General features: G+C 43.4%; 1 protein-coding gene across 1 annotated transcript in view; it reads left to right on the top strand.

Annotated features, from left to right (window-relative positions):
• SVEP1 (sushi, von Willebrand factor type A, EGF and pentraxin domain containing 1) overlaps positions 1-25,075 on the top strand; it is a 128,948-nt gene that overhangs the window by 87,406 nt on the left and 16,467 nt on the right. Inside the window, exons 31-43 of the mRNA XM_052775984.1 lie at positions 1,921-2,094; positions 5,078-5,197; positions 5,989-6,165; positions 6,953-7,037; positions 7,354-7,545; positions 9,534-9,701; positions 11,626-12,298; positions 13,704-16,483; positions 17,729-17,954; positions 19,068-19,223; positions 21,080-21,143; positions 21,866-22,039; positions 23,043-23,216. Coding sequence (XP_052631944.1) covers positions 1,921-2,094; positions 5,078-5,197; positions 5,989-6,165; positions 6,953-7,037; positions 7,354-7,545; positions 9,534-9,701; positions 11,626-12,298; positions 13,704-16,483; positions 17,729-17,954; positions 19,068-19,223; positions 21,080-21,143; positions 21,866-22,039; positions 23,043-23,216 — 5,163 coding nt within the window. The remainder of the gene's footprint in view (positions 1-1,920; positions 2,095-5,077; positions 5,198-5,988; positions 6,166-6,952; positions 7,038-7,353; positions 7,546-9,533; positions 9,702-11,625; positions 12,299-13,703; positions 16,484-17,728; positions 17,955-19,067; positions 19,224-21,079; positions 21,144-21,865; positions 22,040-23,042; positions 23,217-25,075) is intronic.

Genomic DNA, 25,075 nt, shown 5'->3' with positions numbered 1-25,075 from the left:
CTCTTTGGATCAGCAATCTGATACTCCAGACTTTCCTCCCCAGTGGCACCAGGAGTGTGGAAGATGCACACTAGAATATCTCTGTGATTTTTAAATGTCAGTGAGAACATCTGGTTTGAAGTAAAAGCCTTGACATTAGTATGTTACAGGGTAGTTTCTTTAAGGCAGCAGATATTTCTGTCAGGACTTAGAAGTGCTCCAAGACTTACAGAATTTCTTCTAAGAAACTGGGCTGTATACATTCAGGTTGCCAAGGCACTTTGATTCCTGCTTTCCTGCTGCTGCCTTCTCCTTTCGTTTGTTTCTCCTCTGCTGTGACAGCACATGTGACTGCAGTTGCAAGTGTTGGAGCCAACTGTATTTTTCATATCAGCAGAATAGTAAATTAGCTCTAGAAGTAGGTATTGCATGATCCCAAAATTGACCAGTAGTTTGGGGAAAATCATAAAATCTGTTGCAAATACCTCAGAAATAGTTTGAGCTAGATTTGATATGATTTTCATGTATTCCTCTTTATTCAGTTGTTCATAGCACAAATCCAGGATCTGTCTTCTTTTCTGCCTAAAGAATAGCATGCATGTGAGGATTTACCCAAAAGCATGTCCTGCTGGGCAGAGCTTAGTTCACTGGCAGAGAGAGCTTCACTGGGAGAGACAGCTTTGCTCTTTCTTGGTGTGTTATAAGTGACAAGCCACCAGAATCCTGTTGGTGTTGTCATCTGATTTCTCTGTATTGGGCTAGGCAGTTTTACCTGTTGAGCACAGAGCTCAGACAGAACAGGGCTGACCTGCCACAAACATGCTGATTGAACAAGGGCCAGACTCACCCACTGGCCTTTCTCAGCCTGTTCCATAAATAGCTGATGAATGAAAGTGGATTGAGGAGAGCTATTTCCTGCATAAAGAACTACAGGGTTTTTAGCCGAAGGTGTGGTACAGAAAAGGTTCTTCTACTGACTGAATCAGGCTCATCGTAATCACTGGCTTCACCCACCGGGATCCTTTTCCTCTTCCTGCTACCAAAGACCCCCAAAACCACAGGTCTCCATACCCAGACAGCCTGTCTTTGTTACCAGCTCTTCAGTTCTAGCCTCTACAGCAAGTACTTGGCTTCCATTACCGTGGGCTCTAAACACTTCACAGTGTCTTACTGTGTGATCCTTGCACACAGCTGGGGGGCAAGGAGTTGCTACAATCCATATAGTTACAAAGATCAGCTGTGTAGCTGTTGGAATAAGTTATGTCATCTTGATTGAAATGAAGATGCACAGAAGCAGCTCTGCTAGAATAAATAGCAACCTCCAGCAGGAAGGTATAGTGATGCCTTCTGCTGGCATAGCTGGGATCAGAAGGGCTTATTTACTATAATCAAAGTCAAAGTGATGCCCAAGGTTGTATGTAAGGTCAGGTCCAGTATCTCTATCGTTCATGCACTCCCTGGTCTCAGACCAGTACTGTAACCTCTTAGCAATAATCTGTTAGCTAATTTTGCACTGTTCAAACAGTGTAACATTGAGCTTGTTTTTCAGTGAAGGGAAATAACAAGAACCTCCATGGAGGCAAACTGCCTTTTCCTCATTCCTTAAAACTCACAAAGGATCATTGATTATCAGGGGAAGTGTCCTGTGACTGAAGGGCATCTGCTCAGATCTTAGTCACAGATGTCTCCTCCAGAGCTAGCAGAATAGCAGGAGCTGGAGAGTCCTGCTTAGTCTCTGATTGACAAGTGCCCACGAAACAAGACCCTCCACTGGACCTGGAATGAATTAGCTACCTCAGAAAAGGTCTGGGCCCTCTTGCAGACAGGATTCCACAGTTGCAGACTAAAAATCTCCAGTGGTGGCTCTCATGTGGAATTAGTCTGAAGTTGATCTGTGTCTGCTCTGCTAATCTCTGTGCTCTCTTTTCACTCATGTTGCAGGAATCAGCTGTGGAGTGCCTCCACCTTTAGAAAATGGATTTTATTCGGCTGAGGACTTTTTTGCTGGCAGTACCGTTACCTATCACTGCAACAGTGGCTACTATTTGTTGGGCGACTCCAGGATGTTGTGCCTGGACAATGGGAGCTGGAGCAGCATTTCACCATCTTGCCTTGGTGCGATGTGCCATACGTACGGCTGCATGGGCTGGCTATCTTGCACTTCTCCTGTGCCCTTGGGTTTGGGTGGGATTTCATTTTGAAATTGTGAAATCTGACCAGAGTCTCAAAAATCACACTCCAAAATATCACATTTCTGAAATACTGTGCTCAGCATTATGTGAAACCAAAACTACATTCTGGCATCTTTCTTTATGAGTACTCTTGTATGCCCCACACCATATACTTAATAAGCCTGCATTGCACTCCCAGCCTCTCTCCTTCCAGGTTCATTTAGCCCTGGAGTCCTTGCATTCTCTGCTTCTAACCTGTGCATTTCCCTGTGCTTCAGCACACTGTCAGTGTCCCATACTCTCTGACCAGGTTCTTTCAGATGTTTCATACATGGAGGTTGTAATGTTTAATATCAGATTTACTTATTTGAAGATAGTTGATGCTGCACAGGATTTCTGATTTAGCAGAGTGATACAAAATATAGTGCATAACACAATACAAATGGAAGTTACATTTAGCAAAATATAGCAATTTCAATACACAGTTCAATCACAATACCAATGTGTTTCCCATTACCAGTCTCTATAATATGCTCACCATCGTGACACTGGGCGTCCCCAGTAGCCAGGAGTGAATACGTGCGTTGAAGCCAGCTCAAGCCCATTGCTAGTTGTCTGGTTTTTATACTCTATGTTGGCCTGAGCCATGTGTTCAATTCCCACCCATGCTGGTCAGGCAAACTCAGGGGGGCATTAGCACTGGTTTAATGAACTTGGGGAGAAGCATTTACACCACCGGTTAATAGCGGCTTATCTAAAAGCAAAGGCCACCTTCCTGTCCCCTTGTGTTGAGTCAGCTTCTTTGTAACAGCAGTGGTCAGTCACACCCTGCATTATTCCCTGAGCTTCATGGGCAGATCACTTTTGCCCATCTCCTCTGAGCGTTCTTCCTTTGTTGGTGTTTATTCGTCGGTCACACATGCCTCTTAGCAAGGAGCTGCAGCATTGAGAGGGCTGGGAGTGCACTTAGGGACACAGTTCACATAGTTGCCACACCATAACTTACTTCCTGGTCAGCTGAGTCTGATGTACAAGATGCAGCTGCAGGAGCTGAAAGGTGAGATGGATCAGCATTGTACTGTGTATGGAGGGCTGGGTGTGACAGTTCTTATAGGGCCATGTCTGCAGCAGATCCCTGCTGGAATCCACTAGCTAGTTGTACTTGGATTGCTGCTTAGTCATGCCTAACATGGGTGTTGCAGGGTAACAACCTGGCAAGATTTGTGTTTGATTTGACTCTTAATTTTATGTAGGTATAGCACATAATTTTTTCAGTCAAGGTGAGCAAAAGAAAAGCCAACAGTCTTTTAGTTCTGCGAAAATTCACTTTGGATTAGGATCCATCTGGTTTCATAGCATCCTGTCTACCAGGGCTCCTTCAAAACCTCCAAGCAGACCATCCAGTCTGTTGTTCCTCTCTTCGCTTTTCTCCTTTGCACTTTATACCAAGGCCTAAATATGAGCAGGCTCAGAGCAGATGCTGCAAGGCTGTCCAAATATTTGACATCTGTGCAGTAGGAAGCATGATGTTGAGAAGGAAAAGCCCTATGTCCCAACTTCCAGCTTTTCTTGTCTCTCATAAAGCAGAGTAGACTAAGGGGAAAATAAAAACAAGAGTGGCTTTGGCACCCTGACCCACCCTTTACCTTTCTGATTCATGCTCCAGGCAGGTGCTAACAAAGCCTGGTACACCAATGCTCTGGGGCATTCCTTTTGCTCTGTTATGGATCTGATTCATGGTTTCCTTCCACTCTTCCTTGCCTTACAAGACATTACAGGAGGAGCAGTCATTCCAGTTCTGCTGTGGTAGCACTTTGCATTTTCCTGATGCTTGTGTAATTGGCAACTGTTTTGATTAATGTGCAGTTTTCATTCTGCCTGTCAGAAAGAAACTCCTTTTCTTTTCAGAACATTGTTGGATTCTTTTTATGCTGGCCAGACTCATTCAGCAGTGAAGAGTAAGCACACCTATTCTGTAAATTTTGTTGCTTTTTAAACCAAGTTGCTTTTTTGCCTGGAAAAGGGTGAAGAACTCCAACTATATGTCTGCATGGTATACCTAGTTCAACAGCTGTCGTGTAGTGGGGCTTTTAAATGAAGAACTGTTCTATCTCTAACAGTCCGGTTTATATAAAGAATAATCCTTGATGCCAGCATTTTTCAATTAGATACTTTGAAATTGACCCTTTGCAATTTATGACTCATTGTTTACATACCAAGAACACTTCTGTACAGTCAGGATTTGGAAGCTGATACAAAGTATTCTGGAGTGAGGGATTTTTTTTTGCTGTACAGTACCAAGCCACATGGAACATAAACCATTGACTGGCATTTCTAGGCACTACTATCATATAAATAGTTAATTATAATAACTAATATATTTTGAACTCCTTCTAACTTTTCTGGCAATTGCAGACACTTCTCATTCCTAGTCTAATGTAATTCTCTTCAGCAAAGATGGGGCTCTAATCATGTTTTATGTTCAGAGTGTTTCCCCTATTGGCTAAGTTTTCCTGTCTTACAGGTGGGAAGTTTGGGATATAGAGGATTTCCCGAGCAAGTGTTTAATGCAGAAGTCCTCCCTCAAAGTGTCTGTCCAAAGTAGTAGTAACAGCACATGAGTTGTGATGTCTGTTCTTTTACTACTTGGAAACTAGATACTTTTTGTGGAAGTATTGACTGAAGGTTCATAGGATTTGTCTCTGATTTTCTCACGTCTCACAATACTGTATAGTAAATTATATAAAAAGCATAAATATTAATTTAAATATTTTTACTAATGCATCAAAAATGTGATTTAAGTAAGAGTGATTTTTAATTATACTAATTAAAATGATTCCTCTTGACAGTTAGTGAGACAGAAATTTAAAGCAGATGCTTATTACAAATAACACCCTCGAGACACTTTTTTTGTTTCTTTTTTGTAGATGTTGATGAATGCGCTGTTGGATCAGACTGCAATGAGCATGCATCTTGTCTCAACACAAATGGATCCTATGTTTGCACTTGCATCCCTCCTTACACAGGAGATGGCAAAAAATGTGCAGGTATGGGAAAGAAAAACATCAGGCTAGCCTTTCCAAGGTTCTCTATAGCCCAGTATCCTGCCTCCCACTGTGGAAGACAGTTGCCTGTAATTGATACCTAGGGAGGGACAGAGCAGGCATGCTTTCATCGCCAGGTCACATTGGCCTGAATGAGGCTGTGATGAAGTGTCTCCTTTTGTTTCTTGAGAACTCACCTCTCCCTATGGAGACAGCTGTCATTGGGATTCTGCTCCAAGACATACACACATGCAAAATCCTCTTGCACATGAAGCACAAGTGCTGAAGACCTGGGAAGACCGCATGCCACAATGTGTCACTTCTCAGAGCAGAGCTGTGCAGTGAAGAAATATTTGAATACAGGCATCTGAGTAGGACTTGAGCTGCCTGTGAAAACATAAAGCAAGGTAACTTTGCATGAAGATAAAGACAGTGGCATAGGCTGGGATAAAAGGTAGCTGAGCTGATTTCATGTTCAGGGCTGGACATGCTGGAATGGTCTTTCCCTCGCAGAGGGAAAAATGACTGCCAGATGTGTTCACTTCTGACAATGAATGCAAACTCAGTTACAGAGGGCTCTTCCATATCAAGAGTGGCTTGCTTGTGTGAGTCTTCAGTGCCTGTCACTTAAATACAGAACAGAGAAAAGCTGGTAAGGCTGTAAACTACTTATGAGTGTTTACCACATGCTCTGCCTTCCTACTTTCAGAAAATTCCCAAGGATATCTCCTGCAACTTGTTTATAAAACCTGGTACTTAGTTATGTTATTGATAGTTTCTCTCTTCCTCCTCAGAACCAGTGAAGTGCCGTAATCCAGGAAATCCAGAGCACGGTCATTTATATGGGGAAACTTACAGTGTTGGCAATGAAGTAACGTTTTCCTGTGAAGAAGGGTTTCAGCTGACAGGAGTGACGAAGCTTATATGCATGGAGTCTGGAGAATGGAGCCACCCAGTACCATATTGTGAAGGTGTGGTTCCTGGGGAGAATGCATATTGTAATGTGTGCTGTTAGAGAGATGGAAGGGGGAAAGTAATAGTGTAGAGCCTTTAGAGACTACAGCAGCTAATGAAACCCTGTCCTAGCAGACCTGCGTCTCTGTTGAAGTGTCTTTTGTCTTAAGAGATGTAAGCACCAGTTGGAGCTTTTCCAACAGTTGTCATATTCATAGCAGTACTTTCTTGTACAGATTCTCCAAAGTGTCAAAGGCTAGACTCATCTCATTTTAATGCAAGCATTAAAAGTGTCTTTCTTCTCCACTCAGCCTCCCGTTTTCAAGGAAGTTGTGGGAACTTAATGTCTTAAAGGTCATTAACTGTGTTTCAGTGGATAAAAAGCAACGAGAGAGGACAAGCTGGTGCATGTACATATACATGGTATAATTGCAGAAATTGTTTCTTTAGAAAACCATAACTAATGAGGTAAAACAACAGGGTAAAATGAAGGGGTGACAAAGACAATGTCAAAAAACCAATTACTTTGTTCATAGGGAGAGGTGGCTATGGAGTCCTCTTGACAGTCAAGCGTGAGATTTGTAGAACAGTTCCAACTACCTGTTTCCAGTTAGTCCAATTTCTCAGTCAGGTGAAGTCAGATAAAGAGCCCTAAATGTCAGTTACAGCTTAGTCAAGAACCCAGTGTTACCTAGGGCTTTACACCTCTTCAAATCTATCCAGAGAAAAAAAAGCAAATCCTGATTTTCTGTTCTCTTTTATTTGTGTTGTATCAACCTCTCTTGTGATCCTGTCTTTTTAAAGCTATATCCTGTGGTGATCCAGTTATTCCAGAGAACAGTGCCATTTTGGGCTCAAATTTTACATACCACAATAAGGTGGTGTACAGGTAGGAATTCAATATGTTTGAAGTGCTATATTAATAATGGATTGAGAATCTGGCAACAAATGAGAGTATGGCTGAATTGAGAGAGTGGTTGAAATGAAGGAGAGGAGCAAGATGGGATTAAAGGAATGGAAAGACATTTGGTTATAGCTGTGGCTACTCACTAGCAGAGCAGAATGTTTACCCCAGTACTACCTCTCTATGCCCTGCAGAGAAAGATGCTGTAGGCAGGTGTGGATGAAGAGGGGAAAAAGGATGGCTGATTACATTGTGCATAAAAGGCTCTGTGTTTGATAGCACTTCTTTTCTTCTAACTCAGATGCAATGATGGATACAACTTAGTGGGTGAAAAGGAAATTCTGTGCCTTGCTAGTGGCATTTGGAATCATCCTCCTCCCTCCTGTGAAATGGTGACTTGTCCTAGCCCACAGGATATCAGCAATGGAAAATACACACTCACTGGCACAACCTACCTTTCCTCTGTATCATACACCTGTGACAATGGATACAGGTAAACACACGAACATTCCTGAGCCAAATGCAGGCAGCATGCTTCCTAGAAGGCCTAACTTATTTCTGAAAGAGGCAAAGCTGAGATCATTGCTCAGAAAGATAAAATACTAAAATATAATTTTAAAAGTCTTCTTTATGTCTTGAAAGGTATGTTCTGTATTCGATCCTAAATTGGAGCACTTAAAGAAGGTTATTCAGGGTTTGCTATACATGTCTTAATGACCTTTAATGTACATATATATATGCAGTGCTTTCATTTTACCGTCAAGCTCAAAGACTTATTTTGAATATTCAGAAAAATAGTTATCATTTGCCTTTAAAGATTATCATACCCCTACAGCTTTAGTGCATACCCAGTATTATTTTTGCTGTTGTTTTACAATGCCTTTGGCGAAAGAACCTTCTGGAAGTTACTAATTTACTTCTTGAACTCTTTGTGGTGATTATTTATTCTAGGCTTTTATTCTGTTTTACGTATGTAAGCAATTGTATTGGAAACACATTTTTAATATGCTGCAATTAAAAATTAATACAGTAATGCTATATCCAAGGATGTGGCTGTAAGTGCAATTTTCTGCCTCTCCTGATATCTGCTTGTACCTCTAGCAGATTTACTCTGACATAAGCGGTCTCATATGGGCCTGTTCAGGTCTGAATTTTTTCTGTATTTTCCTGCTGCAAGCATTCCTTGTCCAGATGCAGACAGGTAGGTGAGGTGTGTTTATTTGGTGAATGTTTTAATCATGTTAATACAAATGGATACCTCAGCTGCAGTCCAATGTAGTGTTAAGTCATAGATCCACAGTGTGGGCTTAACCTGTACCCCACTAAACCAGGCAGTGTTTTTACCAATGTCAATGAGGTTTTTGGACATATATGCAGCAAATACCACATCCCTTGTGACTTTTTCCCTTTACCTGTCTAGCACAGCTTGGTAAGAGAGGTCCTCTCTCCTGTGGTTACCACTCCAGGGGAAGCCCTCCCAAACAGTGTCCCTCTTACGCATTATTTCTGGACCTAAGTGTGGACCCAGTCTCTTCTTCAAGCACCTCTTATGTGCTTTTTGTCTTAAACATATTGCCACAGGTAGGCAGAGCCCACTGCCCTGATAAGGGCCTGTGCCATATCTGTAAGGGCTTTACAGGTCACTGTTGTTCTCTTCCATTAATCCCTGAGCTCATTTCAGTCAACTAAACATGGGGGTCTAGTAACTATTTGAGACTAAATTGTAGGGAATCAGACACACCTGTGTAGAGCTCTCAGCTATGACATGGGACCTACCGGGAATCCATAGCCAACTGAAATAGCAGGTGGAGGCCAGGGGCTTCACCCAGGGCATCTCAGGGTGGTGTTGAATACCTCTGTTTAGACGACTGAGTCACACCTTTTGTACCAATGCATTGCTGTTTCATCAGCTAAGGAAACAAAAAATACCATCAACTTCAAATGTATGTGGCCATTCACTCAAGCAAAATCCTTTATCTCCTGAAGGAGCTGAATGCCTTTTTGTAAACAAACCTGAACTGGAGCATTTCCTTCAGTTTTCTGAGTGAAGATAGTTTTTAAGTCCGTGAGTGAATCAGGTCTCAGACCAAGGCCTAGTTGCAAGTCTCAAGATTGGCATGGTGTTGATGGCATACAAGTAAATCTTTAAGCTTAAATAAGCGCCTCATGACTTTCTTTTGTGGCTCAAAGATGGGCAAAGCTACAGCAGAAGTTTTGTGTGTGTCTGCACGGTGCATTGAGACCCCACGTGAATTCCATCAGCTCTCTCTTCAAAATAATTGGAAGACCAGCTTTTTTGACAGCATCAGCAGTGCTTTTTCATGAACAGAGGGTGAGATTCTGGCCTCTACTGAAGTCAGTAAGAGACTCCCCTTGGTTTCATTGGGGCCAGGAAGTCAGTGAGAAGCAAAGCACCTCCTTCCCTCTCTGTTCCTCACCTGAACTGAAATGGCAGCCTTAATAATGATCTTTGTGTCTCAGCCTTCAGGGACCTTCTGTACTTGTCTGTGCATCTTCAGCGAACTGGAACAGCACACCTCCAGCTTGCAACATTGTTTCTTGTGGATCCCCTCCTGCCATCAAAGATGCCGTCATCAATGGAAATAACTTTACTTTCGGAAACACAGTCTCTTACAGCTGTAAGGAAGGGTATGTAGATCAGCACTACTGGACTAATAGGATGAGTAAAACTGGTGCACTGCTTCACAAGTACTTTATAACTGCACACTAATTCATTTTTACTGCTTCTGTCTTAACTCCCTGGAAATTAAATGTGATGGAGATTTTTTTGTGGGCTGTCAAGTTAGTATGGGACACATAGGCATTTCTTAAAGTAGTTTCATGGCAGCTGAATACACTCTGGAAGAGGAGAATGGAGAGGAGTCATGGGGAATGATAGACTAATTCAGTTGGAAGCCCTCTCCCTTGGAGTTACTACAGAAGTGGGACTCCTGTTGTAAACTCAAGGCTCTGATTGTAAAGAATTCCCTATGTCTTTTCAGGCTATAAGCAAGCTGTTTGGTGTGTTTTGAGAACTGTCTGTTCCAGTGTTCTAAATTCTGCTTCCTTAAAACTCTTGACTCCTCGTTTATTGAGGTGCATTGTTTTTCTTTGATTTCCATCCACTCGGCTTAGTGACCTTTTCAGACCGTATTTCATCAAAGATGAAGCTCTATTTTGATAATGTCAAGCAAGAAGGTAATGCTGGATTCTGATCCTGCAAGAACATTTGCACATGCTTATCTTTACAGCCTGTGAGCAGTCCCATTGAATTTCTTGAAACTGTTCTGTCTAAAAGGCAGAGCACATATGTAGAGCTTTTGCCAGGTCAGGCCCTAAGTGACTGGAGCATTTTCTGCTCCTTCGTGATGTAAAAAGATAGATTGCATTTTTCTTATAAACTGGCTTTGCAATATTACTTAAAACATAATTGAAGCAAAGCATCCTTATTCTGTCTTCTTGACTGTATTATGATTTAAAAAGCTGCTTCTCTTCCCTGGGAAGCGTTTAGAATGGGATAGGATAGCAGCATTTAAAGAGGGTCACAGCTGTCTCTGACAATGAATAGAGTGGATCATATTAAACAGTGGCACATAATAGGCTCTTTTTCTGGAGTCCAGTCATGAGGCTTTGAAAACAAATACTGCAAACAAAACAAAGCACTTTTACAGATGTTGCCATCAAAATCTGAACAACCAGTTTCCAGCCTACAGCTGGAAAGAGTCACTGGGAACTTTGCAGTAGTTATTGTTTCTTTGCTTTTTGTGAGAGCACACCATGGAGATCTCAAAACTGAGGAAGAAGATAGTCACAGGTACTGTGACTATACTGTTTGATGTTTAAGCAGCAGGGTTTTAAGCGGGGTGATGAGCAGCATGGAGTAATGCCTGTCACAGCATCCCAGAGACAGATTAGATAAACACAACTACACCAACAGTAATCACGTGGTAGAATTTCATTGTAAAAGATGATTTTTTTTTTCTACTCAGCATTAATTTTTTTATTGGCTTTTATAACAATTTTTACAGTGTTTTTTTAGGAGGAAGTTGTTACAAAATTATCATGTGCATTATTGGCAAAAGCATCTCTGGGAACTCACTAAGGAGTTTCTCATTGCTTGCAAGTGTGAAAATAGATTGATAAGGCTGATACAGGAACCCAAAAGGCCTTTATGGGCTTTTCATCTCTTTCTTCTCCATTCAGTTCAGCTAAAGGAGAAGAATTTCTCGCTGGGATCGTTTCTTTGAGGATTGTATGGACTGTCGCAGGACAATACTAGGTTTGTTGTAGTAGTTTCAACCAAAATGGAAGTTCAAGGGTGGTAATCAGATGGACGGATGAGAGAGAAGCAATATACACAAGGTGTGCTAGGATATCCCTCCTTGTCATACCTCACCCATGGACATGTAGGTTTTAAGATTTTCCTTTTGAAGTTGATCATAGCTTTTGTAAAGAACCCTATTCTTCCAGTGTGCTAGCAAGTAAGCTTGTACTGCAGGGGCTTCAGGAAACTGTAGGTAGCATTTGACAATGCTTGTCTTTTTGACTTCCTGTGTGGTTTCCTTATCCACAGTTACACGTTAGTTGGCCCTGCAACCATAGAGTGCTTAGCCAGCGGCGAGTGGAGTGTGAACCACCAGCAGTGCCTGGCAGTATCCTGTGATGAGCCACCCCATGTGGAAAACGCATCACCAGAGAGTGGCCACCGCCTCTTTGGTGATATAGCTTATTACTTCTGCTTGGATGGCTACAGCCTGGCTGATAACTCTCAGCTGCTTTGCAATGCAGAAGGGAAGTGGGTGCCTCCAGAGGGCAGGGAGATGCCCCACTGCATAGCTGATTTCTGTGAAAAGCCATCCACCGTCTCATACAGCATCCTGGAGTCCATTAGTAAAGCCAGGTTTGCAGCTGGCTCCATCGTGACCTTCAAGTGCATGGAAGGCTTTGTTCTGAACACTTCGGCCAGGATCGAGTGCCTTCGAGGGGGCCAGTGGAATCCTTCTCCTTTGAGTATCCAGTGCATCCCCATTCGCTGCGGAGAGCCTCCCCAGATTAGCAATGGCTATGCCAGTGGGGCCAACTACAGCTTCGGAGCAGTGGTGGCTTACAGTTGCAACAAGGGGTTCTACATCAAGGGAGAGAAGAAGCGGACCTGTGAGGCCACTGGCAACTGGAGTGGCAGTTTGCCCACATGCCACCCAGTGTCTTGTGGAGAACCACCGCAGCTTGCGAATGGCTTTCTTAAGGTACAGAGTGAGTTTTCTCATCTGCCTGGTACCATAGCAAACTGAATATGTCTTCACAATTGCCGCTGTTGGGGTTTTCTTTCTTCTGTTTTGCTCTCTTGTTAAAATTGAGGAAGCACGTGACTGAATGGAATAAGCAAAGGGAAGAATGGGTGGATTTGCAGCAGAATCGTGTCTGAAAAACATGGACACTTCCATGGGATTTCCTATCTTAAAGTGGGTTTTCAGTTAGGAGATTCAAGATGCCATATGACAATCAGTTGATTTCCTTTATGTCTTACTCTTCATTTTTTTTGTCCATGGGTGGCTTTCCAGTGCCATCTGGAGACATTTGAAGTACTGTTGCCAGTTTACAAGCCTTGCTCTTTTCACTGCTATGAAAAAAAACTGATTTGTGATAGGTAGATCACCTTGGGATAATTTCTGTCGTTTTGATGCAAGCACAATTCTTTACTGAAGTCAGAACTTCCCTTTCCTTATCAAATTACATTGCAACAACTCCTTAAGTTAAAAATCTCCTTGTGGCAGCCCAAACCTGTAACAACTACTTAACTTGTGTTGTGCTTTGATGCACAAGGGTAATATTGTGATAAGGAAGATCAAAACCACTATCGTAAAGATTTCCCTTTGAATTTTTAAAGCATTTTTCTTCTGAACATCGCCCCTCCTTCCTTAAATCTAGCCACCAGGGAATCTGCATTTGCTAAAAACTTGGGAGGGGGGTTGCATCCCAGTTCCTACATGGGCTTCCAGCAGTAATAGCAACAATTTCTGTTCAGATTCCCACACAGATACATCCTCTAATTAATGCATATCACTCTGTGTTGTCTTCCTTAGGTAGGGTCACTCCTCCAGATATTCCTTCCAGTTAGAGACATTTTTGAGTACCTCAGTCAGAGCTCAGCCTGCAACTTTGAGGTACTTCTCAGCTGCCTGCTCAAGACCCTGCAGCTGTATATGTGGCAGTTCTAAACGTCTCCTAGTAGTAGTACATCTGAGGGCTCCAACCTTGAATACATCTATAAGCTAAAGAATCACAATAGGCCATTTCATGGCAGCTTCTCCTGACCCATTTCTTTCTGTCTTCCTGTCTACACATCTTTTGGCCTCATGGGTCCGGAAGGGGGAAGGCAGAAGAAATTTTATCTAGCTTTTACCTTTTAAGCCTTGAATTTTGTGTTTTCTTTTGATGGTGCTCTCAGATTTTCTGACAGCAGAGTGCATCATTTGAGGCAAGACATTTTATGTCAGTTATTTGCATTCATTCCTTCATAGACAGCCTTCACTGCTGTCTGGGATTCAGCTAGAAGCTAGACCAAGAGAACACAAGAAATTAAATCAGCTTCCTATTGCCCCAGTCATGCATCTGCATTTCAGACATGTCCCCGTCTTATCTGTTTTGCAGGAAACAACGGGACGCTTCTTTGAGAATCAGGCAAATTATCAGTGTGAGTCTGGCTACCAGATGGTTGGGAGCTCAGTGTTTATCTGCCAAGCCAATCGGCAATGGTACAGTGAATCACCTCCTTACTGTGTTCCCCTCAGCTGTGGAAAACCACCACCCATCCAGCATGGCTACTCCAAGGGAGAAACTTTTGATATGGGCTCCAAAGTTGAGTTTTTCTGTGATGAAGGCTATGAGCTGATTGGAGATGTTTCTTGGACATGTCAGAAGTCTGGGAAATGGAGCAAAAAGCAAAGCCCGAAGTGTGTGCCAACAAAATGTCCAGAACCACCCTTGGCAGAAAACCAGCTGGTCTTGAGGGAAGTGACTTACCAAGTCGGTGTTGTACAGTTCTCCTGCAAGGAGGGTTATGTTTTGCACGGCTCCTCTGTACTGAAATGCTTGCCCTCCCAACAGTGGAATGATTCCTTTCCTTTCTGCAAGGTTGTACAGTGTCCTGCACCTCCATACATCCCATTTGGTGACCCCTTGACTTCATCACTTCATTTTGGTAGCACTGTGAAATACATCTGTGTAGATGGGTTTTTGCTGAAGGGCGAGTCTACCATCAGATGCCAGGCTGATGGCTCATGGAGCTTGCCTTTGCCAGAATGCATTCCTGTGGAGTGCCCCCAACCGGAGGAAATTCAGAATGGCATTGTTGATGTGCAGGGCCTCACCTTCCTTAGCACAGCCCTCTATACATGTAAACCAGGCTTCGAACTGATGGGAAACACAACTATCCTCTGTGGAGAAGATGGCCAGTGGCTTGGAGGAAGGCCAGCTTGCAAACCTATTCAGTGCCCAAGGCCTAAGAAGATCCTCAATGGCAAATACTCATTCACAAACTTCCATTATGGGCAGACTGTTAGGTACTCCTGTGACAGAGGTTTCCAGCTGCAAGGGGAGGAAACGCTGAGATGCCTAGAGACAGGGGAGTGGAGTACAGAGGTTCCCTCCTGCAAAGCCATAAATTGCCAGCCCCCTCAGCCCATCGAGAATGGCTTTGTGGAGGGTGCAGATTATAGCTATGGGGCTATGGTCATTTATAGCTGTGTGCCAGGCTTCCAGCTGTCTGGCCTTGCCATGCAGACCTGTGAAGAATCAGGCTGGTCTAGCTCCACACCAGCCTGCCTCCCAACAGACTGTGGCCTGCCTCCTCACATTGACTTTGGGGAGTACGTGCAGGTGAGACATGGGGAAAGACGTTCTGACCAGGAGAGTGTTACAGAGAGTCCCTCCCTTTCGCATATGTTACTGGCTGACAATTTGAAAGACTTCAGAAGTTCACTGAAGGAAGACAGTGCAATGCAGCTCACAACTTTCTTATTTGGAACTATCATTTTATACACTTGTTACTCTGGCTACGAGCTGCTGGGAAACCCTGTTCTAGCTTGCCAAGAAGATGGGGCTTGGAATGGCACTGCCCCCACCTGTGTTTCAATAGAGTGCACCTTGCTGTCACCCCCAGAGAACGGTTTTTTACATTTCACTGAGAACACACTCGGTAGTGCGGTGCAGTACACCTGTAAGCCAGGCTTCACACTTGTTGGCTCCGACACACGACTATGTTTGCCAAGTCGGCAGTGGAGTAACACTGCTCCATACTGCAAAGCAGTAACATGCAACTCACCTACCCAGCTTATGAATGGAAACATAAGAGGGGAAAACTACACGTATGGGAGTGTCATCTATTACGAGTGTAATCCTGGATACCAGTTAAATGGCCCCGCAGAGAGGAGGTGCCAAGAGAACCAGAAATGGGGTGGCAGTGAACCTCTTTGCATTCCTGTTTCCTGCAGCCCACCATCAGTTTTGGAGAATGGTCAGGTGACTGGAGAGGAGTACACATTCCAGAGACATACAGAGTACAGCTGCAATGAAGGGTTTGTGTTAGATGGGGACAGGAGTAGGGTCTGCCTTGCAAACGGAAGCTGGAGTGGAATTGCTCCAGTTTGCAAAGCTGTGACCTGCCCTGTGCCGCTGCCTCTTCCCAATGGGAGAACTAGTGGCTCAGATTTTGGCTTTAAGAAAGAAGTGCACTATCACTGCAACGAAGGATACAGCCTGCAAGGAGTGTCTATGCTTACTTGTCAGAGTGATGGTACCTGGGATTCAGAAGCTCCACACTGTGAGCCAGTCATTTGTGGACCTCCTGAGGACATCTCCCATGGCTTTCTGAATGGCTCAGGCTTTACCTATGGGGAATTTGCCCAGTATGTGTGCTTCCCTGGTTATGAGCTGCATGGCAATCCTTTACGGCAATGTTTGTCCAATGGTTCCTGGAGTGGAAGCCTCCCATCTTGCCTACCCTGTCTGTGTCCTACACCACAGATTCAGAATGGGTTCGTTCTTGGTACACATTTCAGCTGTGGGAAGAGTGCTCAGTTTCAGTGCCTGGAGGGGTTCAAACTGCTAGGGCCTTCTGTAGTCAACTGTGAGGCTGCTGGCAAGTGGAGTTCTGGGTTTCCTCGCTGCGGGCAGATTTCCTGTGGCTCTCCACCCATCATCCCCAACACATTTATCAATGGGAGCAGCTCTACAGATGAGAACACCATCATCTACACCTGCTTGACAGGTTTTGTCATGCGGGGGAGTCCAGAACTGACTTGCGTGGAGACTGGTGTCTGGAAGAAGCCATACCCAAGCTGTGAGCTGTTAAGCTGTGGCCCACCACCTTCTATCCCAAACGCAGAGGTTCTTGGCAATAGTTACACCTATGGGAGCAAAGTCCAGTACAGGTAAGAATGCTGCTGCCATTCTGTTTCCGTAAAAGCTCTGAAGGAATGGAGATGGAAGGTATGAAGATAGGTTTATGCACCCTCAGTTAGTGCAAGTTTTTAAAAGACCTGGAAGAAAAGTTATGCCCTATCATATGCTCAGATTAACAAAGCCCATGTTCCCATGCACATATAAAATATTATTTGGACCACTGTCAGAATTCCAGCAAGGTATTTCAGCCTGTTGGGCTGCACTCCTCCACCACCTTTAGTTTCCCATTCCCCTTTGTGTTCCTCTCCTCCTCCTCTGAAACACTGGTCTGGACATTCAGGTTTTCTTAGCAGGTGGCAGTAACAGTCAGTGGAGTGTGCAATTTTTCTCCCGTTTTGGCATCCCATTTATGTCTTCCTTCTGCTTCAGGTGCCTGTTGTAATACAGAAAGGCTGATCTCCCTCTTGTCCCATTTTCTGTACTGCAACACTGCACTGTCAGCAAGCGTTGCTGATGTGAAATTACTCCTTTGTCCAGTATGAGAGAAAGGGGGTTTTGTTAATTTCCTGAAGTGTGCACACTGCAGATCTCTTTCTCCAAGGTGAGGAATTCCTTGGCAGAAGAGGAGATGGGGTTTTGGCAGTAAAAGCAAATATTAGTATGGGACAGAACTGGGAGATGGCATGTGGATGAATTTAACAATATCAGTCATTTCCATGCATCTTTAACAAGGTGAAGGGGGTGCTTGTGTCTGCCTTTCTACAAGTGAACCCACTTGTGCAAGCCAGTTGAGTTGCTCTTGGTGAAGCACCATGTGGAACAGAATGAATCAGCCTTAAGTGTCTAAGCAAACAGCCTGTGGTCAGCCTAAGGCTTGGTTTGTTCTTGGAAGAAAGTGAGATCATCTTTAGAACTGCTTGGCACTCACACACTGTTTACCTAACCAAAAGCCCTCCTTGCAAAGGGAAGGGCAGTGCAGGAACTGCACTAAAGCGTTCAGTACCCTCCAAGCGCTAAAGCCACCAACTCACTTTCCATTGTGGTGCTGCAGCAGCATGAAGCAACTGGAGATGAAGTCTGAAGCTTCCAGCTCTTGAAACAGGATAAACTCAGTCCAGGCATGCTTCTTACAGGGTTGCCTTGAAATAATAGAGAAATCCCAAGGTGTGCTTATAAACAACTAATGCTGAAAAATTACTGCCTAAATTCAGAATTTATGGGTTAGCTCATCCCCAGCTGTGTCTCTGTGGTCAGGACTTCATGCTGTGTTGCAGATGCCTGGAAGGCTACACAATGGTGACAGAGGTGGATGTATGCATTTGCCAGGAAGATGGACAGTGGTCTCCTCAAATTATTTCCTGTTGCCCCAGAAAGTGTCCACTCCCGGGAAATATCACCCATGTAATTGTACGTGGGGACAACTTCATTGTGAACACAAACATCACTTTGTCATGTGTAGAAGGCTATACTCTGGTGGGAGCAAGCACATCTACATGCAAGGTATAGTGTTATTTGCACTGTTTTATTTTGCCGGCTTCACTGAATTCAAGAGTCCTCCTCATGCCCTCGTTAGCTCTTAGCCCTTAATTGCACACAACAAAAAAATTTAAAGCATGTCCTGCAAAATGTAATATGCTTCCTTGTTGCCTGGTAAGAGCAATTAGTTTTCCATGCATAGACTTTCAGAACTAGAAATTACTGATTTCTTCTTGCATTGAAAACTAATGCTGTCCTTTAGGAAAGCATTCCTTTTCTCACATTTCAGGGAAATGTGTCCAAGATTTTAAAAAATTATGTCCAAGATTTCTGCTGTGTTTTGAGGATGGCGTGCAGCGTTCTTTTTCTCCAGAATAACAGGCAGCACACATTTTAATCCACTGTCAAGCTGCAGAAACTTGAATCCTCTCTGTATGTTGAAGAGCAGACATCCTCATCAGTTCTTCTAGTAACCTCTTGTCACATTAGCTGTGGACAACCTTGACTTAAGCTTGTAAATGGACTCTTTAAATTTAGTCAGTAAGTCTGCTCATATGAAAAAAGCTAAGCATGCATGTTTCTGCAGAATCAGCACTTCATAAGGAAAGGTTTTCTCCTTATTTTGCTGTTTCAAATATCTGTGGAAGTAGGAGTAGGTGTGTTTGATGAGCATCTCTTCAGATATTGGACTTCCCTTAGAGAGCCTGGGAAGGCAGCTGAAGCACGCAGTCATGGTCTTAGACATTCAGCCAGGAGAGAAGTACAGAACGTAAAATCAGGAAGCTGCAGTTTTCATTCTTCTCCTGATGTGTTGCCTGAGCTATTAGGTGACATTGTACAAGTGAACTTGCTTTTCCAAGCTTCTATTTACCCATTTACTTTTTGTTCCTTCCATCTTATAAGTCTAAGCTGAACAATTCTGCCAAAGCTGAGCTCCCGTCTATGTTGACATCTTAAAAGTGTTACTTTAAATTACTGAGTTTTATTAAGGATTACACAGACCATACTACATTAACCACATCTGTACCCCCACAGCCATTGGGTGCTTCTACTATGATTTTCCTAACTTTTTCATTTAGATATGAATTAAGCATATAAAGTGGTGCCTTCACACTTTTAATTATATTTATTTTTCAGGAGAGTGGCGTTTGGGTGCCACCATTTTCGGATGAGATCTGCATTCCTGTGTCCTGTGGGACCCCAGAGACTCCAAAGCATGGATTTGTGGTTGGCACTAAATACAATTACAAAGATGTGATTCTTTATAAATGTGATTCTGGCTATGAATTACAAGTAAGCAAGCTCAAATCTCCACCACTCTAAACCTTTAGTTGTCATTTTCAGTTCTTGTGTGATGAATGTGAGAATGTATTATGTCTGGTCCATATTGATATATTCCCTTAACTGCCACAGAAGTTGGATATCTGCTGGTGGTGGTGTTATTGTCTGTAGAATGCTCCTGCTATGTCTGGGATAGTCCTTGAATGACTTAAGGGTATAATTGAAGCAAATATAAGCATCCTGTTCAGAGATACATGTTCAGCAGATACCTTTCAGTGTTGGTTTGGTTTTTTTAACAGAAGGTTGTTTCAGCCCTCTGCAAATACAGCATTATATATACTTGTGACCATAAATCATGGAAGAGTTAATTTCTCAGGTATTGCTCTCTTGAACTGGTTTTCTGGTCAGAGGTAGTCTGCATTCTTCCCTTGATTTCATAATGTCTCGAGCATTATGTCCGCTGCATTGTGCCTTTCAGACTCAAAGCTCCTGATAAACTCCGCTGCCCTCAGTTCTATGACATTGCTAGATGGTATGAAAGTGGTATCTCTTGTTTTAGTAAAGCAAAGGGATTCCAGTTTGTTCAATGGCGGCTTTATTCCCTGATGGAGAAGGGAACAAAGTTCTTTTCTGACAATTGTTTTTATTATGAGCATTGGGCTCTTATCCCCACCTGAGCTCTGGAGCAGCACTGCTGTACCATTATCAGGACTCAGGCAAGCCAATTCAGGTGTGTTTTCAAAAGCTGCAGTGAATTCAGAAATGAAAGTATGTTGCTGAGTCACAGCATGGCCTCCATGATCCCAGGTGATGGCAGAGTAGGGCAGTCATGTCCAGAGGCATGAGGTGGTGAGGTGTCTCCAGGACAGAGGCTGGCTCTTAACGCTGTGTTTTGTGAGTATCGAGCAGAATGCAGGATTGTGCTTCCTTTGTACTGTCATAACACCAATAATAAATCAAAAACTTCATGCATGTAAATAGAGAATGCTTAGGTAACAATAAATTTAATTTGCATTATGTTGCCATGTATGTAATATCACTGGTGATGGAGGGGTGAGTTGGTATTTAGACAGATAAGTAGCGTTGCTGTTTCAAGTAATTTTTGTAGGTAATAAGCCAGTGCTTTCGTACGGTAAAAAGTCCTTCTAAGCTTTGTATTCCAGCTTCGCCCCCTAGCGTCAATCTGTCTCCCTGCTGTTGAAGAGAAGGCCTTTTTTTCCTTCAGGAAGCAAAGTGTGCTGCGTGTGATGCCATACAGCACTCATGTCAAACAGCTGCCCTTGTCAATGGGTTTGCTTTGTAATGAAAGTACATTACTTCAAGGGACAAATTTAGAAGTTGTTCTCCATGTCTTGGAACAAAATAAGAAATAAATCCTGGGCTATTAGACTGGCTATAAAGCCTGTACGTAAGAAAGAAATAACATTATTTATAAGCAAATTTAAAGAATTAGTGTTTGGGATGTGGACAAAATCAGCACATTAAATTTATAAAACACTGTTGTTGAAAAAAATGCTAGTTAGATTTTCTATGAGTGAGTCCTGGAAGGAGAAAATTTGTTGTTGTAACACATTCCTGGGAACAAGAATGGTAAAACTGACAAGAAAGGGGATACTCCAGGGAGAAGGGCAAGATAACTGACTAACTGGCCCCACAAATTTTTGGTTTATAAGTAATATCCATCACTTTGCAGGAAGGAGTTCTGCCCTAAATTCTGCTAGTAGACTTGCTCCACAGCATCTAACTATCTCTTTATGTGGGTTGCACATGGTGGGAAAATGTCCTGGCCTTGCTGGATACTAGAGTTGATGCAAGAAACAAGTTGACTAAGTAAAGTTGTTCTTCAAGCATTTTCTTCTTTTTCACAGGGTGATGCAGAACGGACTTGCCGAGAAGACAAGCTTTGGAGTGGCACAGTGCCAGTGTGCAGAAGTACGTTCCATCTGAGTTTATTACTTAATGTTGGTCAAGGGTGATTTTACACAACAGAAAACACTAATATTCGTTTTGCTTTATAACTCATACTGTCTGCATTTGCCTAAAAATTTTTGGTAAGTACCACCGATAACAGCCTGGAAGAGTTGCAGAATTGCTGGTGTGTGCCAGTAATAGTGTGAAGGAAATCACTACGCCATTCTGCCTTGCTTCTGTATCCCTAAGAAAGCTGTGCAGACAGCTTCCAAGTTTAAATAGTTCTGACACCTGAGGTCATGATTTCTGGGGTTACTGAGGACTTCTGAACACGTTAGTTGCCAGGAATCACAGGTACTTAGCATCCTCGAACGTTAACTCTGTGGATACTCATTCTCAAAGGTACTTCAATTCTGCAAGATATCTGATGCCTACTGACTGCAGTGCCAAAATAGGAGTTGTCTGTATGACTACTTACATGGACTTCAGCTGTTGGCTGTAAGTGGCAACAGTGGAATTTTCTGAGGCTTCCTGCCAGCACAGCTGCAACAGATTTTGTCTTTTAGCAGGAACTGAAAGCACCAAGCATGATACTGTTCTGCTACTTAGGGGCAAATGTCTGGGAATGCCCAAATAAACGCTGTGTTCTTTCCTTGTTTCTCAGAGTAAAACCTGTGGAGGAGCTGTGGACAGGACAGGCCATATGCATTATGTCTGACTGCAACATATTCTTTACGTTATAGGAGTATCATGTGGACCCCCGGACATGATAGAAAATGGATCTGTTCAGGTAGAGGAGTTCCTGTTCGGCAGTGAGGTTTTTTACAGCTGTGACCCTGGATTTGAGCTACAGGGACCAAGCCGAAGGATTTGCCACGTTGACAAGAAGTGGAGCCCCTCCGCCCCTTCATGCACACGTAAGTAGCAAGCAGAGCAACATGGTGGCAGTTTTCCAAGAGAGCAGGGGAACAAACTGAGAGAGTGTTTTTGCTGGCTTCCTCCCAGTCTCGCCCTCCAGCTGGAGGGCTGTAACAGGAGGAGCCAGAGGAAAAGCCAGCAGAGAAGTTCTCACTGGCAGTTCCTCTCTGATCTGAAGGGAGCTCCTTTTGGCACATTACAATGGCACAAGCTTGGAGTTGTGCTCAGGTCAGTAGGGGAGGAGTGTGGCCTGCTGTATTTTATTTGCCTTGCATTGTGGTGTGCAGGGCCTTGGACATCATGTGCTGGGATGGTTCATCTCTGCCATGCCAAGGCTAATACTTCCTGGCCGCTCTGTATGTCTGGAGATCAAGAGTCTGCTCCCTAGGATCAAATCTTGGCTCACCGTGCAGAAGAAGGTGATTAATTGTGGGAGCATAGAAGGATTTATGACTTACTTCATACAGCTTATAAATAAAATGCTAAGATTTTATAGTCTCTACCAGTAAATCATTTCCCATCTTCTCATGGTGATGTCATAATCCTACTCCTTGCATTCTTCTCTCTCACCTTTGACCAATTTGCCTGGTCCCCACAGTAAGTGTGGGACGGGGGGCAAGATCCTTCTTAACTACGGTCATTTTTCTTGGGGACATCTTGAGATCACCTTCTACTGTACAGGGAGCAAAGGAGACTGCAGAAGCACCCTCTGGCCTGCTCAGAAGAAATATTCTGGATCGCTCTGATTAAACACACCTCATAGCTTACAACACCACCAGATATGTTTGGGCACATTCTCTCTCAGGTGTCTGCAGCCTGAACTCCAGGAGAGAGGACAGGCAAGGCATTGTATAACCCTTCTCCATATAATATTTCACAGCTTCTTTCTTCCCATCTTTCCATTAATTCAGTGTGTGAACAGAGCTGTCAGACAGTGTGTAACACATAGACAGAATGGCCTTCATTGTCTGTATAAAACCAAAATGTTTTCTCCTTTCCTAGGAATTACTTGTGGGCTGCATCCCTCAATAGAAAAAGCAGAGGTCATTTCTACAGGAAGCACATACAGAAGTAATGTAACCTTTGTGTGCAACTCTGGATACCATCTTGTTGGACCCCAGAATATCACATGTCTTGCCAATGGGAGCTGGAGTAAACCCTTGCCATTGTGTGAAGGTAACTGTTCGGTTTCATGGCCTGGCAGATTCCGATCTGGGATAAGCAATAGCTCCTCACTTATGCATGCATATCATATGATCCAGGCATTGAGCTGCTTTTGGGAAACAATTCTGTAATGTGCCTTAAAAATGGTGCCTGAAAAAAGAAATGTGTCACAAGGAGCACTGCCTGTTACCAAGCCAGAAAGAGCTTAGACATCATTTTTCCTAAAGTTTTAATCTGCACTTTAACAAACTTAAGAAGAAGTTACTTGCCATCTCAGAAAATCAAACCATCACCTAACAAAAGGTGATGGACTGTGAGGACAAGTGACTTTTCTCCCAGCAGCCTTCTGTAGTCAATTAAGTCTATATTCTTTTTCTGAACTTTGGGACCCAAGGACAGTATCAACAGCTCAGCCTTTAATCTCCACACTCTTCACATGAACGAACACCATGAATGCACGATATGTACCATTTTGCAAATTACTGCTTTGAGGTGCTGCCTCAGTAGGTCCTGTTACTCATGTTACAAAGCAGAATGAGTGCCGAGCAAGAACTGTCTGTGTCATATGGATTGGGCAGTAGTAGGTGGAAGCAAGGCTGTCAACACAAAAACAGAACAAAAACTTAAGACCCCAAGTTTGAATATTGTTGGATGACTCTGTCCAAAATATAAAGCATATAGAAGCTTATTAAATTGCAGTATCATTAACTTTTAAGTATGAGTGTTCTCCATACCTGGCCTCTTTGCCATGAAAATACAAAGTCTGAGCTTCACGCTTTTCCTTTCCTCTTAGAAACACACTAGTTCATTTCTTGCCCATCGCACTTCCTTTCAGGCTGTTCTTGTCCTTGCTGCATATACCTCAGGTCTCCCAAGCTAGACTCTAGACCCAGCGTCCTGCTTCTTTTCATAGTTGCTCCTGGCGTTCTTACATGGAGCTGACATGTCGATATCTCCACACCCAGCCGTGCACACAGGTTCAGAGAGGACCAGCATGCTGTGATAGCTTCACCGAAGTAAGACAGATAATGATTTTCCACTCAAGGCAGGTGTTAGGTTCCTGTCACCAGAGCCATGAAAACTGCGTGAGGGCTAGGGACCATCAGATGCAGTGTTGGGCAACCACACAATGCACAGATCACTGTGCACTACAGTGGTGTAATGCTTTGCAGACCTTATAGTAGCAACCTGGAAAGTTGATGAGGACATCCGCATCAGAGAGGAGGTCTGTAGTACCTAGCCAGGCACCTAAGAAAAGTCACACACTGGCAGTGCTGAACAGATGTCAAGAAGACCATCTTGAACAAGGTTGAGCACAGACACTTCACCAGTTCCTCTCTTCCTCTTGCCTGTCTGTCTGATAGTTTAATCTTCAGTCCATTACACAGACCACCTAGTAAAATAAAATGGAAAATGGGATGCAGAACAGTCTCTTGTGTAAGAGTGGTAACCCAGCTTGGACTGTCTGCCTGCTGGCTTCAGAAACACAGTTGAGAATCTTCAGGGGAGCAATTAGTTAAGTGTTGGCATCTTGCACCAAACCCATCCTGCATCTTATCTGGTATTTCTAGTCAGGTGAAAAGAAAGGTGCAAAGGGCTGCAAGTTTCTGGGGTGTCTCTCAATGGCAAGAACAAACCACTTCCATGTTCTGCCCCAGTATGAAGTCATAAATGTGTTCTCTCCTCCCCAGCACTGCCACATTTTGCTGACCTGAAAAACATGCAGCTGTGGCTTTTCTTCATCACTGGGAGGAGCTCCTTCCATAGCTGGGCTATATTTGCTTCCCAGGGCTACTGAACTCTCCCTCAATGCTCTTCATGATTTATTAGTCTGTGGTTGTTACTTCAAACATACTGTGTGAGTAATTCAG

The sequence above is a fragment of the Harpia harpyja genome, chromosome Z, assembly GCF_026419915.1.
Source record: "Harpia harpyja isolate bHarHar1 chromosome Z, bHarHar1 primary haplotype, whole genome shotgun sequence".
Classification (NCBI taxonomy): domain Eukaryota; kingdom Metazoa; phylum Chordata; class Aves; order Accipitriformes; family Accipitridae; genus Harpia; species Harpia harpyja.
Note: the sequence above shows the minus strand (reverse complement) of the source record. Positions and strands in the feature narration are given on the sequence as shown.